Source organism: Zootermopsis nevadensis, unplaced genomic scaffold (assembly GCF_977971745.1).
Source record: "Zootermopsis nevadensis isolate Lab colony 2312 unplaced genomic scaffold, Znev_1.0 Znev_ptg000017l, whole genome shotgun sequence".
Lineage (NCBI taxonomy): Eukaryota > Metazoa > Arthropoda > Insecta > Blattodea > Termopsidae > Zootermopsis > Zootermopsis nevadensis.
The window spans coordinates 5,176,876-5,194,188 of record NW_028259149.1 but is presented as its reverse complement, the minus strand read 5'-3'; the positions used below and the strand labels follow the sequence as shown (position 1 = coordinate 5,194,188).

Sequence of the window (17,313 nt, the reverse complement as noted above, 5' to 3'; positions counted from 1 at the left end):
GTCTTCTTGAAGAGCGTCAGTTTTGGTGAGAATACCTGTGTCACCGGATTTTATAGGTAATTACGCGCTGAAGTGTAGAATATTTCTCATCGTTGCAACCAACCTAGAAGTCAGAGATGTGTGAACTTACTTGGCTGGTCGTCCCGAGTACAGTAACACCCTGTTCGTAGTGTGACATCTGGCGGGGTCGTCGGGCGATGGCTCCAGTGGCAGGAAGGTGCCCCAAGTGAGCAGGAAGAGGCTTCTGTTCTCGTGTGCCTCCACAAGCCACGGCAGTCCCTCGCAGTAGACATCCAACCTGGAGTGAGGCGGACTCACGAACTCGATCTCCCCTCCTGATCCACGCAGTCTCTGCTTCCTCGGACATTCCGGGGCCCTGACTGTCTCGAACGACGCGTGAAAGTAGAGATCGGCGAAGTCTTCCGTGATATTGAGCCGCGTCACGGTGAAGTGTAGCTCTATGATCCGGGTGGAGGAGATGAAGACAAGGTGACGCGAACCAGAAGCCGAGAGCGTGGAGTTGTCACACAGACACGCACGGGAGACCTTGACGTCGCGCCATGGAACCTCTAGGATTCTGAGTTGCGAAACGCGTTTCTCTTCTCCAGGGGGCGGAGTGACCGAAGCACATTTCGGGCGCCCCGTGTGTGGGTCGGACTCCGTCACGCATGACAACGACTCGCCAAAAGACGCGTTGTGAAGCGTGAGCCGGACTTTCTCGCCAGTCCCTGCCTCTAATCGGTACACACATGACAGGTTTCTAGCGCCCCCTCGCCCGAAGAGAAAAACATTTCTCGGAGACGAAAACTCGCCGCCTCGTGTCTTCCGGAACACTCGGCTACACGGCTGGGGTGGCGGTTCCTCCCCCTTCCGCCCCGACCAAGGCTCACCGCCCATGCGAGTGTCTACGAACTCGTATTTGAGGCGGAATGTGGCAGGGTGCAGCGCTGTGCCGTCCTCCGAGTAGTGTCGCATTGTGAGGTCAGGCCCCGTGGAGACGTAGCTCTCGAAGCGGCTGCAGGGACGCGTGACCCGAGTGACATTGCTGAGCGAAGTGTGGTCGCACAGTCGCGGAGGGTCCGCGTCGCAGTGATCGGCCAGCAATACGTCTGACTCTGTCCCACCGCCGTCCCATATTCTGAGACGTGTGGAACACGTGTGCGTGACGTTGGCGCTCTGGTTGCTTGTGGAAGTCGGAGAGTTTTGGCCGGGGGGAGCGGAAGTGGCTGTGGGGTCGCTGTTGGTCGTCAGCAACGGTTGGTGTGAGTACGAGACGAAGTACAGCCAGACAAGGTCGCCAGCACTTCCTCGGAAGCGGTAGGTGCAGGTGGTGTTGGGAGGGAGTGTGTGTCGCGGACTCAGGACGTTGCCCGCCCGACCTTTCGGCCGCAACATCCAGTCCTCGCTGTCGGGGTTGCTGGCATTCACCCAAAACTCGCAACTGTCAAAAAAGACAAATCTAGATCATGAACTTTATTACACCAGTTTATAAAGAATTATTTGTAGGTGAATTAAAACTCTTTGCTTCGATGCCTATCATTTTGGGTTTATGTAGTTCTCTTCCGAACTGTGCTCTTTTTCTTGTTAAATATGTAGAGGATTTTGGCACAGACGTGGACACAACGCGGAGTGGAATAGGGGGATACTTCACTGGATTTCTAGGGAAGTAAGGAAAGAGAGAAAGTTCAACTGTGTACTGGATAATGACAACGGAGCATATGTAGTGATGAATTTCTGATTAATACTCTGATTTTAAATCCACTGTTTACGTACACTGAGTACTTTTGCACCTGAAAGGAAATAATCCAATCCAACAAGTATCAATTCAGAATTTCTGTTGACCTTATTAATACCCAGACTAATACACTTGTACAGACGCTGGCGTCGTAAATTCAGATAGTTTTTCGTTAAAGTCTCACCTGCGTGGTTCTCTTGAATAGTCAAGTGAGTCCGAGTCAGAAAACACGACGTCCACGTCGAGTTCGAATCCTCTGAGAGGAGACGGGGCAGTCGATGAATGAAGCGGGATGCTGAACGGCGAGGAATGGAAAGCCACCAGCATCTCCGGACCTCTTGACACCACCCTGGGCAGCCAGTCACCCCCGCAGAACTTGACGAGGACTGGATCATCAGTACTGGATCCGTCGTAGAAGATGAGATGATCCCTCTCGCCCGTGCAGTCTCTCCACGCACGCAAAGCTCTGCCGGTCTTGTTGAGGCTCGCCATGGTCACCGCCCTCTTGATCTGCATCTTGTGCTCGCTGTCTTGCCTGACAGCAATCATGGCGTGCTTGCAGTTCGGTATCGTCTTCTGGCGTAGAGTTAAGTAACAAGTGACATTCCTCGGATACATCCCGGGATAGTTTGGTGATTGAAGCCTGCAGCGTTTCCGGTAACACTCGTAGTAATTACGGGAACAGTAGGTCCCGGGTACGACTTCGCCTCTCTCCAAAGGGGCACCGACACTTCCGAAACGAACTACTGCCTCGTCGTGACTAACAAATTTGTAGCGGAGTTGGAACTCAAAAGGGCTGGCTGCGTGCAGTGGAGAATGGAAGAGTTTGACTGAAACGGTCACTGTGCTTGTCTCGCTGTAGTAGACGGCGTAGCCTGTGGAAGATCCACACCACGAACCTCCCGTGTACGGGCGCCCCATCTCTGACAGCTGCATGTAGCCGTCAGGGCAGCCATCCAGGGCTACCGCTTCGTACCGACCCACGTTGAAGGCGTCGAATATCAACTGAAACAGAAACGAGTCATCTTGAAAGAAGTCCTTGGGGCGGAGTACGTACTGAAACGTTGACAGTCTCTCAGGTCGGCATGAAACCTTCCTATCTTTGGAACCCAGTGGCAGATTGCGCTGGACACAAAGGATACTTAGGTAATCCGGTGCCGAATTTGTTGATTCCAGTCCACACCTAAACGTCGAAGTTCTAATTATCTACCATGTAGTTTGCACCCAGGTCTCCCAAGTGGGATGATACAATGTTTTATGAGTATTCTTAGTATCGAAAAACATTTCAAATGAAAGTTGCTGATCTTACACCATGTACCAGTTTTTAGGCGATGTGGTGGTTTTGATAAAATCTTAAAGTTAACAGAAAAAATAGCGGTAATTTAGGATTTATTCATTAGTTACTATGGAACAGGCATCACGCGATGGGTGCTTATGAAGGAGTGGAGGCGTAGCTCCACCAATTCTTTACATCGGCATTAGATGAAAGTAAAGTCACCTTCGTGCCCTGTCCGTTTCTTCCCAGGTGTCTTTTTGGCGAAAAGCTCGTCTGGACGCGGGCAACTTAGAGAAAAATCTCTTGTCTCCGTCGGGGATCGAACCCCGGTAGTCCAGCTCATACCTTAGCAGTAAAAGGTTGTGGCGACCACAAGGAGAACACCGACGTCTGACACTGGTACCATTCCTTATGGACAGAGGTCAGAGCGTGTCGTCCTGTGTTACGTTACTTTGTGTTACTTAGAGGCAGGCGTTTTCTTCAGCGACTCACTTTTGCAATTAATTGCCTGCACCGTAAAGTTGGCCTGTTCACTCACCTGAACGAGTTCCCCGTGGCTGTGGCCGTTCGCCATGAAGGTGAGCTGGCAGAGGAAGGGCAGGCGGTCCTCGCGTGGTTTGTGCAGTTCCAACTCGTACGTCTTACCCACGTCCCCATAGTAAGTTCTGTTGCACACTGGAACGCGGGAAAACGCTCCTGTGAAGTCTTGTTATTTCAAACTACAAGTATTAAACAGCGTCGAGCGACAGGCGACATGATTATGAATGTTCACTTGGGAGGGGTATGAGATGACGTGATTGTACCGCATTTTACAGGCTGAATTTACCTTGATAGAATGAGAAAAAACACGGAAAACCACATATAATCACTCTGACGATGGAGGGAGTAAGAACCTCCGAAATTTCCGGTTACGTTTTACCAGACTACACGCCGCAACATCCCAGAAGACAGCCGGCTTCATGCTCGTCGCCATGATCGCCCAAAATCTCACCTAAGCGATAGTAGATTACTTTAGAAAGAAGGGGTCGTATGTTAATATTCTAGTGTACAAGGTATGTGCTTCGTATGTCGTCACCAGACTGAATGAAAAAATTGTAATGCAAACACAGGTAATAAATTTTTAAAAGTAAATATCATATTTATGGACGATACTAGCAAATCGTATAATATTTGTGGAGTTAAATGCAGTTAAATTCCAATATTGCTTGCTACTATTCGGTTTAGAATTTTATAACTTGCGGTCTCCAATCTAAAAATATAAATATTAACGTAGGAAAATAATTCTTGAACCTTTTGATTTGTATGGGAGTAAAATTTGATCTCTTTCCCTAAGAGAAATTGATGGTTTTGCTGGTTCTGATATTTCGTATGTTACGAAGTAAAAATATACGCATTGATTGCTGTAATACAGATAGCCTATAACACGATGCGTGCACAACTCCTTTGCTTTGTGATATGATGGCCATTTATTGTCTTTAAAGCGAATTAATGGATACATTAAACAACTCGTAGATCGAATATTTCTTGATAACCGTTTTGTTACGAGGTACACACGATTTTGATCAATGTTCTGCAAGCGTATAGTTTATGCATCGTGTCCCAATGCCGCCGTCACATCTCACTGGCCACAAATTTTGCAACAAAAAATAATGTAAGAACAGCTAACAGATACAGAAATCTTTCCATAGACTTTGCGACGATTTTCATGACTTTAGAGGTGTTTTCGTCAGGCGATAGTGTTACAGTTGATTTTACAACGTAACTTTGGTCTGATTCCTGTCTTCCAGACATGTATGACATGGAATTATTAATGTAATTATTCGACTCTTTATTGCGCCTTCGTAAGCTTTCAGTCACCCTCTTTGCATCTGTATGTTCCGTTTTAATATTATTAATATCAGTTTCAAGTTTATTCAGTTTTTTTGATATTAGTTTTATGCGGATTCGTAAGTCAGCAAATTCATCCATCATACTTCTTGCGAGATCTGATATATTGGGCTCAATATCCTTGTTTGCTTGCGATGAATCATTTACATTTTGTACCCTTGTGTCAGAAAACTGAAACCTACAGTAGTTACAAACCCACTGCGTCTTCTTCTTCGACAACATTGTCAACTCTTCCTGTGTCCTCAAGTTTGTACACACAGAGTGATAGTGAAGACCGCACTTTCCCGCGCATTTAACGATGTCTGTCGTTTTGTGGAATGATATCCCACATGCGGCACAGTCTGCAGGCATGGCCGTGTACACACGCCATAAAACGACCCTCTTCGAAAGACTAATGCCCTTTTTTTCTTTATATTTTCACTGACGATGTCTGAGTCCAGAGCTTCACTGAGCTTTGGCGTTGTCGAACGGCTTCAGGGAGAAAATGCCCTGTTTTTGGCAAATCTCGTTTTCCACTGTGTTTTTTATGACCACTAGAAGTTTACTGATCAGAGGGAATATTACATTATTCATGTTGAAACTGCAGGCTATTGAAGAAAAAGAAAGAACAGGGCGGAGAAGCAGACTTCACAAAGGAGAAAATTGTTCGCTTCATCATTAAAAGCAATTCACCAAATTACCCTCAAATTTTTTGTCAGAACCAAATATTTATTGGATTCTGTACCGTTCTGACGATGGTGTGATACAGTATAGACTTTGTCCATCGTCCAAGGTTAACCTTGGACGATGGACAAAGTCCAAAAGCTCAATAAACCTGACCAAATATTTATGTCCCGTCTTACATAATGTTCTACGGTCGTATAGGTGAAACGCTGTAGGTTTGGACATTGCCTTCAGCTTCGCTCACACAGCTGCAGCGCCCGAAATGTGACTGAGGTACAGTTCGCGAGATTTAAGTAAATACCTGCGTATTTCGCGACCTCGTAAGTCGCGTCACTGGCAGATCGAGAAACGACATGATTCTTATAATTTGATGTAAACATCGTGGGTAATACTCTCGCAAGCCTTTAAATAAAGTATCCTCATATGCTAAACTGATACTAATAATACTACTCATTCAAGTTATAATACTCATTCGATATATTACGATTACGAAAACTATTAAGAAAACTGACTTTATGATCGATTTTAAGACGAAGATTTACAAGGGTGGGGGCTGGACGTAGAAAGTTGACTGACCAATAACAACAGTTACAATGAAGCAATTATTTGTCGTTATTATATATGCTTTTATCTCTGTGACTGTATTTCATTAAGAAAGACCATATGATATAGAAGAATTTGGCTGTATATTTTACGAATTTTGATCAGGAAGTGTGTGAACTTTATAATGTCCCATGGTCATGCAGACTAACAATTTTTTGGAAAACAAGTTTTTTCCTGAAATGTTAACATCGAACACATTATCGATAAAAGCTTGCTCGATATAAATATGTGGGAAGTAGTTAGTTGTTTTCGCCTCAGTACTTGGGAGTTATAATTAATTCCCGTATTCTAACCTCACCGAAAATTCATGTTCAAGGCAGTCAAGAGTCATCCACGTAAAACAAATCTAATGTGCATTATCCGAACATTGGAAGAGGGGAGTCATACTTTGTTTTATCGATCGCTTCTGGCTCGTTTTTGTGACGGTCGCTCTTAATGAGAGTCGGAACTCAGCAGCATAACTCTGATTTGCCACTAACATGTGGCAATTTTCACTGCAGTTAATATAAATCTATTTTAATTTTACAGCACTAATATCAGCACTTCAATTCATGATATTAACAACAGGGATATATTCGGGAACAGTCTATAAGCCGTCACAGTTCCTGTAAATTTTATAGCAGGAAAATATGAGAAAACTAATCTGCTAAATTAAAATTCGTTTAACTAGTTAGATCTTTTTTATTCGGTGGTCATGTGGAATATTTTTAAACACACTGCCCTCTAACAATTTAAATACTATTAACGATATATCTAGTTTTGAAATACTATTTGTTTTTTTATTATTAAAAATCACGTCTGATAATTCTAGATAACAACAATGAATTTTCAACATCGTAAACTATGTGTTACCATGGAAACACAGATTGTACGTCGACGTTGATCTTCTGAGTTGTGATGCCGCATGAATGTGATTTTAAGTTCTCACGGTTGCGAATGTCTTATGGGATATTTAGCTGATTAATCGTCTTGATGATGGAAACACCAAAGACTTCTGAAACGTCAATAAACTTGTACCAGACTACCGAGGCAACAACCCAGAAGACTGCCATCTTTAAAATTAAGATCCGCACAAAGCGATTCCATATTTCTCAATGTGCCCCTGACATGTTCGGCCGCTATTTGAACTAGGCAACTCCTTGAAACACGTTTGGTGGGTTGAATTTCCTGATGGTGTTCGAACAATCCCTTTGACTTCCAGCTGCATGCAGACGCAGGTAGCCCGTGTTCCTGCATTGAGGGATCAGCTTTAATGTTAACCAAAGTCGTGATATCGATTTTTGAACTTAATGACGAACTGTTTTAGTACCGGTAACAATAATGTATAAGGTATTTAGATGGCTGGCTTCTGTGTTGTTGCGTTGTGTAGTCTGGTGGAAGCATACCCGCGTTTTGGGAGGTACTTGCTGCCTCCATCATCAGGTCGATGGCCAGGCTACACGGCGCAACAACCCAGAAGTAAGCCATCTTCAGATTCACCGCCGTGAAAACCTCAAATCCTACTGAAGTATAAGATCTGTGTACTTTCGCGAACATGTCCGAGACGTCAGGTTACTAACTTTGAGTTTGAGGAAGATAAATTATCATGTGAGCAATATCACAACATTTGATCTACGTTTCTCCTGCTTTAGGCGTCTTCCATGTTGGAAGATGGCTGTCTTCTGGTTTGTAGTGCCGTGTAGTACTCATTGCCCTGATGCTGGAGGCAGCAATGACCTCTGAAACGTCGGTAAACTTCTATTAGGCTATACGTCGCTACAGCCCAAAAGACAGCCAGCTTCGTACTCACCGCCGTGGAAACCTCAAAGTCCTACTTATCTTCTTTATTTTCTCCTCGTCGAATTTCTTATTTCCTTTTATTCCTTTTCTTTCTTTTGGGTTAATAATTTAAGAATCTTGCCATTTTTTGTGTCGGTCTTATTCCATTATTTCTGTGTTGTGCAAATTTGTCATTACGTTAAAACTTTGCGAATCTTCTCTAATTACATAATTTCGTGCGTGGGACCAGTTCTTTCACGTCTAGCTTTAGCTATAAGAAATCTCGTTACGCTTCTTGGGCCTACTTATCTCTCTCTCTCTCTCTTTTTCAAAGACTCATTTTCACGTAATAAACTAGAAGCTGTCATGATTTTCTGAACTTTTAACAAAACGTCTTTCCTTGCATTTATTTAAATTGTCATTGGTGAAATTAGAATTTTCTGTCTTCTGTCTCAGAATGTATTTTCATCATATATAACGTCATAATAACAAAGGCCAGACCAAGAGTTTGAAAGTATCACATTTCTCTATGGTCGTGTTTGCTAATACGCCTTCAATTTTCTTGGGATTTCAACCGCCCATATTTTCTGACATTTTATGTGATATTTTATTCATTCTTCACGCAGTTGCGTACCTCGTTAGTATGTTTTAATTTGGCCACAGCTCCCCGATTGACCGCTGTGACAATGTCTTCAGCGAGGTAACCTCTCCTGGAATCTGAAACTGATTTCGAACGCCTTGGCATAAAGCTGAGTATTTTCCTTTTAAATCATGTGAACGATCGAGCATTGTTATATGAGAAACCTTCTGAAACTATTCTTGCTGTGATAGAACATAATTTAATTCGCTTGAGATTTCTTTTCCTTTAAAAAATCGGGATTAAATTCATTCGTTTGTTGGTGATATACTATATTATAGTAATAAATACATGATTAGATTTTTATTTCTACTTTGTACTGAAATTCTGGTTTACGTAGAATAGTGCGTAAAAGAAGAGACGGAAATAACGTCTTTGAAGTTGGTAGCAACGCATTTTTGGAAGAAACTAATTATACGGAAATTAAACAGAAAACAATGGAAGGGAAATAACTGTGTAGAATGTGGAAAAATATCGAGGGGCCGTAATGCGGGTGCACAGGAACAATGGAACAACAATAAAGAAGCGATCAAAACAAGAATTCCATGGGAAAGAGCAAATTAAATTGATGTTTGCAGTGAGGCAATTACAAAGGGAACGCAGGAAGAAATTTGAAGGACGAGAGGTGACCCAGGTTGGGAATTCAAACAAAGGAACTTTCCAGGGCGGAAGGAGAGAACAAGAAACGAAATGTTCATTTTGCAGAAACGAAACCTGTCTGCACCCGAAACTACGTACATTAAGAGCGAACTCGTATTTGCTAGAAACGTCTGCAGAAATGGGTCAGGGAGTTAACAAGAATTTAAAGGAAAATTTTCTGCTCAAATAATTATGCTCTGTACTTAGGTTATATGTGATTTCTTAGTTGCAAACAGAACTTGAGTTTCTGCAGAAGGATTTTATGGAAACGACAGAAATGTTGAATCTTTTAAAGGACGTCTAAATTAATTACTGAGGTAGAAATAAGTGCAATGAATGTTAATACAGTGTAAAAGGAATATTAAAAAAAGAATGGAATTCTGCTTCAATGGCTGCACTGATTGTCCAGCAGAACTGAAAAGACGTAATCGTACATTTAATTGTAATTAATTGTGTGAAAATACTTTCCACAAACCACAGTTTTACTCTTTATTCTTATTTACTTCAGCGTTAACGCATGAAATACCGTCACGAATGTAATCAGATTTCCATGTGAACTCGCACGTGTAGACGAGCGCTGGATTTCACTTTCCTGGATTAAAAAAGAAGTGTTTTAACCTGAAAATATACGCAACTTTTGAGAGCTTTAAACTTAACATAAATGTTGAGGTAGCTAGAAAAATACACTTTATTTTTCAGTACAAATTTTAAAATTAGCTTTTTCGTATGTTATGTGATATTTAGTCGAAACGGTGGGTAATTCTGATAAATTCGAGAAAAATATATGAGAAAGTGGCAAATTCCTGCTCAAAAGTTTTGCTACTGTTTACTGGAGGGAGCGGGATCTGGAAGTCGGAGACTAGCTGAACCTGAAAGCCGAATAGGTGCTATTTCTGTATTTCCCCAGTTTTCTACCTGAAGAGGGAAGCAGAATCCAGCTCCGAAAAACAGACTTATAATTTTGTAAATTATGCTATCTACAATGTCCAAAAGAGAAATTTTGCGCATTATTATGGACCACAGTTTAAATCTCGAGACTCTTAAACATTGCTTCCAAAACTTCGTGTCTCAAAAACAGTACAGTATCACGGAAGAACCATCTACCAGAATCTAATTCAGTTGCTATGGAGGAGAAAGAAGATATTATATTGATAAATCCAATAAATGGAACAGATTTTAAGCCTCTCTTTCAACAGAAGACGAAACAGAGGCTATTCATTGCACAAACCCTTTTGACTTTTGAAACGCATAATCCCTTTGAGAAAAAGAGATACTTGGTTCGATAACAGATCAGGTCATAAGAGTTCTTTTCGTCCGTATTTTTTGTCTCCCTTTGGTGTCGTTACCTGAGCAAATGTGACTCTTTTCTCTTTCTGTAACATCAGATTCAACTGGCTGGAACAAGTACATTCGGGTCATCACGTCTGTTTCAGCTAAAGTTCCTATAGAAAACTTGAACAATGGGTTGGATGTAAGGGGATTAAACATTGTTCAGTGATGGTTGTTTGGAGCGCGGAACTAAGGAATTTACTTTCTCAGGATTTGTTGTGTCTTCCAAGAAATCAGAGTTTTCTTGTGTCAAACTATTATGTACAATGTTTCCGTTATGATCATCGGTTTCTGTGAACAGACACGATTCCTTCTTTTACCTTGCAAAATATTGCAGTTTACTCCAGTATTTGACTTCAGAAGAGAAATTAAAGGAATAAGAAATGCAACAGTATTTCTAAGGGAATTTGACGTGATTGTTGCAGCAGTGTGACTATCAATGACCTTGGCTCACACTACTGCAACAATGCTCCGACAATGGTCTCGAATTGTTTTGTTGATTGAAGTCTGTAATTATAGAATAATTAAATTGCATTGGATATGTAACAGTATAGCCACGGTGGTCTAGCGGTTAGAACGCTGGCCTTGTAATCCTGGGGTCTCGGGTTCGATTCCCGGCGGTGCCCGAATTTATAACTTGTGTTGTTGGGCAAGGCCGTGGTCTAGGCAACACTTAGTTTTCCTCCGGGGCTTCCCCAGTTTCTCCGTGGCATCCCAACAATTACTCCATTCACACACAGAAGAAGGCAATGGCAAATCACTTCTGGATCATCTGCCAAGAACGTATATGAACAGGTCCCAGTCCGAGAAAAGGATGGAAGGATCCTGTTCATATAGACCTGTCGTCAGACAGAACACTACAAATAAATAAAATAAACAGTAACAGTATACATCGTGTAAGATCTCTGGTTCTCACGGCGGAGACTATGAAGAGGCTGAATTCTGCGATATTGCGTCTGGTGGTCTTGTAAAAGTTTACTGACCCCAGAAGACAGCCATAATCTTAATTACATAAGTATTTGAAAACAGTGGGAATATTTGAATTATATCTGACAAAGCACAGTAATGGACAATCTTTATACTGGAGTACACTTTGCTTCGAATATCCTCCCTGCGGTCCCTAGATCGTGGTGGCAATCCATCCGCTTTGTATAGACGGGTAATCACGGTAACTGGTTTACGTTATTAGCAATATTATGGCCCTAATCTATAATCCCTGTGGCTGGCAAACTGAATTCTGTTAATGGAAGTGTCCTTGTTTCTGAATTAAATGTTCACGCTTCAGATAATGAGTATTGTCAAAATACTGGCTTCGGTATCCGTTTTCGATTCTTAGTTTGGACAATATTGAGTAGAATATCAGTTGAGCCCCTTTGTTCGTGTATGAATGATGTCCGACCAGGTGGTGATGTTGATACAGTACAAGCCTACAGTCGCGTGCGGCCGATTTCAATTACTAACGGTTCTTTGATGGAAGGTCTCAAAAGCTACGCTGGAGTGAGTGTGGGCAGTCAATTGTTTATGCTCGCCGTGTCGCTATGTGACCAGTAGAGGTGTTGTTGTTGGTAACACTGGATAGAGGGGTGAAGTGAATTGTGAGGGAGTGTCAGGGTCTGAATACAGGCTGTATTCATAGAGGTTTCTCTTGATTTTACCCAGTTCTTCCAGCCGATAGTCGGGATGTTGTTTTCTAGTGTACAAAATTTGTGTCGATCTAAATACCTACCTATTAAATGTTAATTATTATTTTACATTTATTAAATGATTTATTTGCTGTTGGATTATATTCATAGTTCAGATGCTGTTCCCCAAGGAATGTATTTCTGGGTTGCGTGTCCTTCGCAAAACAAACAGCTATAATTTCCCTAACAGCATTAACCAACTGATTTATGCATTGGAGACGCGTTGGTTTTACTTTGAGGTGGGAATTAAATTTTAAAGTGAGATTGTTGGTTCTCACATCAGCGAGATTGAAGATGGCTGTAGTCTGGGTTGTTGGGCTGTGTAGTCTAAATTTTAGAGATGCTCGCAGCTTTCTTTATCAAGGTGATGACGGGGGCAGCACGCACCTCTGAAACGTCGGTAAACATCTGCCAGACTGAAACAACCCATACGACAGCCATATTTTTTTTTTATTAATATTTAGGTGAACTTCGAGCTTCTAAATTGTAATTGTCCACGAGCTTTTCCGATGATTGAGTTTGCACTGAGAATACAAAGGAATTCTCGCTTGTTTTTTCTCGCTCCAGCCCTACCCAAACATTGATGTGTCGCCAGGAGACGTGTTATTGTCATTGGAAAAACACACAGATCTGGACGTCCCTTGATTGATGAGCTCACGTAGGCCTACTGAATTTTTAATTTTTAATTTTAGAAACCAAATTTCATATCACACGAGAGGCAAATTAAAGTTACGGATTTGAATTAACCCTGTCTTTATAAAGAAATTGCTGACCGTGATGGAACATCTTTTGCTTTTGAATACTTATCCTGCATTTTACTCATGCATCTCCGTAAAGTTTAAAATTAATTTAACAAATCTGTGGTATAAGAACCGAGAAGTTTAACTGAAATTTACCAAAGCACGCCACCGGACACGATCCTCCAATAATGACATCTAAATATCATCCTTCTTAATCCTACAAAATTTTATGTCGTTTCATGTTTCCATCATCCGAGCTATAGTATTGACTTAAGTTTGTTTCTATTCAACTTTATACCTATTTGAGTAATTTAACATTAAGAAACTGAAGTATCCTAAGTTCTGCTTGTGTTTAAATCTTCATTGGTACATAATTAAGTGTCATGTTTTGAATGTGTATGGGGAATTAGGGGTGCTAAATTAAACTGCGGATACTGAAAGCGCGTATAATGAGAGTCATCTGCATACGATTCAATTAACAGTTATTACTGGCTTGGAAAGAAGGCTATTAATTGAGACACACATCAATTTAGTCCCATGCGTAGTAGAACGACGATGAAAAAAAAACTTCCATTCCGGAAAATCACGCAAATAAAGAAATCGTGCGTGTTTGTTTGTTTAAGCGCTTATTTGATTTACATCGTGTTCCGTTTGGTATCCGGTGAGAGTGATCGGGCCGTTGTGTTAATCGGAACAAACGGTTTATTGTGTGTGTACGGACAGGACCCACTTCCTGAGACCGCGATAATAATGAATTTACATGCTTTTGTTATGTCACAGTTTTTTTTGTGGGTGTTCGGCTAAATCACCGTGGGCGATTCCTTCATTTGACGGCGTCAAATGTTTGATATTCATTGTTCTTCCTGTATTGAAAATAAAATTGTGGAATCTATTATTTTTATCTGGTATCATGCACAGACACGGACATGAATTATCTCTCTGTTCCGTGGTTGGATTTAGAGAATTATTTGAATATACATATGTAGACACATACGAGGGATGTAGATATGAGGCAGTTTGAAGTGTGTATTGTGCGGTTTCTGGTTTTTGTATAACATTTTGTTATCCTGCATGGATATCAGTCAATTTAGACTTCCAATTTCAGTATTGTGTTTCAAGTTCCTTATATTTTTTGTCGTATTTTATTTGTGTTCTACTGAATTTTCATAATGAGCGTATGAATATGACGCGGAAGGAAGCAGACCAACTTCTATGTATTAGAATTTGTACTAGTTTTCTACCGGAGATATTGCCCTTATACTCTGGCCATTTCCTCTAAGCTTTAGTATTTGGAGCAGATTATAATTTTGCTGCTTTCCAAGACGATTTTCAGATAATAGTTCAATATGGAACTGATGAAACTTAGATCACATTCATCATAACATAAAAACTGGTTTCATCTCTCCCTTTCGTATAGTTGGATGTAGTTCGCTTAACGTTCCACTGAAAATGTTTTTCGCTTTCCAAGTCTGCATTTACTTACGTATTCGCTATTCTGTCATTAATCACCAATTAAATTGCGTCATGTTAGAATAAAACCACATCTTAGAGACTAGTTGTTATTCACTTTGCAGAAAATACCTATTTAAGAAGCTTCTTCAACGCGAATAAACATACCAGAGAGCACTGTATAATCAATCAACAGAGATCATAACAATTTAGTAGTATATTATATGCTTTAACACTGACCGTAGTTTTCTAATGTCTTGACAGATATCTTATAGGCAAGCCACCATGTTGTAAATCCTTTGCATAATTATTGCAGGTCCAGTAGGAATCAAGATCTTAGGTCATTGCCTACGTTATGTGAATTATAATTAGCATATATCGTTTTGTATGCGTAGTGCACCAGAAGTATTTGAAGACATATTCAATCAGAAATAAATGTGTGTTACTGTGGTTACTACAAGTGGTACATCTACGTTTTTAAGGTTATCAATGTTCTTCAGACGTTCTTTACATTTTCGGCGAATTCTCTGGCGTAAATTTAGTGAATTAAGCACCGAAAACGAAGTTATCATTACGTGCGATTAAGCTCCGAAGGCAAAAATTAGTTTTAAGCTTGAAGAGATGATAAATGTTTCCACTACATTCCACTAATTTATAGGTTTTTTTTCTCATTTTGCTTCCCGAACATTACGTTAAGCAACTATTGCATTTGTAGTTCTGTAATAAGGGTTCTGATGCAATTAAAAAAGATACCTGAAAATGTTCCAGTCACTTATCTTAATGTAAATGCTGGAACTATATGGAGCTGATAATGGCATTAACATTTAAGGAAACAATTCTTTGTATTCATATTTTTGTTACAGTCAATTAAAGAGCAGGGAATCGGTATCATTTAATTATAATTCACCTAACGATGCCTTAAATTGCTCAGGTCGTATATCTTCAAATGTGACCAGAATTGAGAAGTCTGTCAGTTGGCAGCCCTGTAGGGGAAAACCGCTGTTATCGATCAGATGAGTGAATACTGGTCGATATGAGCAAGGCCTACTCGAGACTGGTGAATGCGTTGCTGAATTTGATAAGTTGATATCTCTTTCACAGTCCCTGAATGCATGACACGAACCGTAAACATCAGCACCAAGACTAGCGTTCAATTCATCATTCAGAAATCATCCTACCATTCGGCGCCACGTAACGCAGGCAGCTGAAAACACGTCGTTAAATATACCAATAATAAATGACAAAGGAATGAGTCGTGTCCTTTTCACATGTATTTGTCTGCCCTTCCTTAATATGCTGCTCAAAGGGAGGCCAGAACAGTATGAAGAGGTTTAATTTATGGAAATTTCAGAGTGTGATAAAAAATATGAAGATTGAAGAGTCATCTTTCAGTCGGTTCGTTTATTACGCTCGCCCGAACTGCGATCGGGTGTGAGATACAGCCGAAGCAATCACGTGCGTGCGGTGCTTGCTCGTAATTAGGCTGTCGCGTTTTGTACTAAGGTAGAGGGGAATTTCATTGAAAATGTTCCAGTTTTTTCTTCTTTTGTGCCGGCCAGACCTTTCAGTATTCGAATCCGCTGTTCAAAGAGTTATTTTACCACAACAGACAGTTAATTTTTGGGTTTAATTTGCGGATGTAGCTGGGTGTTGACATCTCAGTTTCCCGCTTTCGTTTCGAGCCTTCTCTTACGCATTTCCGTTTTCATTGTAAAAATGAGTCCTGCGAATGTTTTAGAATAAATACGTGTCATTGTTCCTTTGATTCCTTGGCTTCAGTTTAATTTGCAACTCTTGCTTTCGGGCATAAATCGCTAAGGATAAAGTTTTCCACTTCGTCAAACATTGCAGTTGCAGTCTTCGGGGACGTTGTCTTTGGGTGGGGGGCAGAGGGGTAGGAAGTATTTATAAAGATTTTGAAGTATTCCTAAAGAACATTAGCTGTCAAGTTATTAAATAAAAGTCCCCATGACGTCATCAATAAGGATGTGCTTACTGGATGTCACCTGCCACTAAGGGTTTGGAACAGGAAGTAGAACTCTGTAAAGTGAAGGTGTGCAGACCGGATGTCTCTGATCACCATGACAATGACGGTCTGAGTACCCACGGGGTCTTACATTCAATTGATATTCCTCCCGCGACGAACTTTTGCGGGCCGAGTTCGTTAGGGCTGGTCGTATTAACCTCGCTGAAAACAAAACACTTTTCCTCAGACCGCAGTGTCCTGTTTTTATGCGCATAGTGGCCAGACGCCGGATTCTTAATGCTTAAACCCGTGTTCAGTCCCTGGTGACTTTAAATGAGAGTCTTGCAGAGGAGAATGTTTCCTCCTACTTCGTTTTCTCTCGTCTAATCGTCATTCCACCGTTGCTCGATTCGCATCTGTCATCTCCCCCACAAGATGTAGCCCTGACCAAGCAGAACATTATCATAATGTGGGCCGCCCTAGGTTAGACGCGTCATCTGTGACTCGTCCGTTGGCTGGTCTCAGATGAAATCAGTTTTCCTTACTGACACTTTTTCCCTCACTTTATGCAGTTAAGTAGCTACTTCTTACAGAGTAAAAGTCCGGTGGTCTTCTTTTTACGATGCAAATGTGGAAATCGTCCAGTGGTACGTGCTTTTAGACTACTTTTTGACCTTGTTAATGAGCACTGTGCTTTTCTAGAGACCGTTCCCTTTTCATTTCTGATTTCTGTCTTCTTAAAAACACTTCTGAAGAAGAAGAAACTGTCTTCATATTGATTCTAATTAGCCAATTCTACATAAGTCTTATGACCGTCTTATGCGTGACTGTGAATTTCTTTCTGACTGAATGTACCGCATCTTGATTGAACATTCTCGTAACAAAGTGCGGTCACCATAAAACTTTAACACAGCTGTCAGTTTCTGGCTCGCGGCAGGAACCGGTGTAA

The 17,313-nt window shown here is 41.2% G+C and overlaps 2 protein-coding genes across 3 annotated transcripts in view; one reads left to right on the top strand and one right to left on the bottom strand.

The window, feature by feature from the left end:
• Positions 1 to 17,313, top strand: part of LOC110829882 (uncharacterized) — a 196,097-nt gene that overhangs the window by 59,137 nt on the left and 119,647 nt on the right. The window lies entirely within an intron of this gene.
• The window catches only part of LOC110829875 (uncharacterized), a 147,108-nt gene that overhangs the window by 16,905 nt on the left and 112,890 nt on the right, over positions 1 to 17,313 (bottom strand). The window contains exons 5-7 of the mRNA XM_087350172.1: positions 3,550 to 3,686; positions 1,920 to 2,740; positions 131 to 1,441 (exon numbers count right to left, since the gene is read on the bottom strand). Coding sequence (XP_087206298.1) covers positions 131 to 1,441; positions 1,920 to 2,740; positions 3,550 to 3,686 — 2,269 coding nt within the window. The remainder of the gene's footprint in view (positions 1 to 130; positions 1,442 to 1,919; positions 2,741 to 3,549; positions 3,687 to 17,313) is intronic.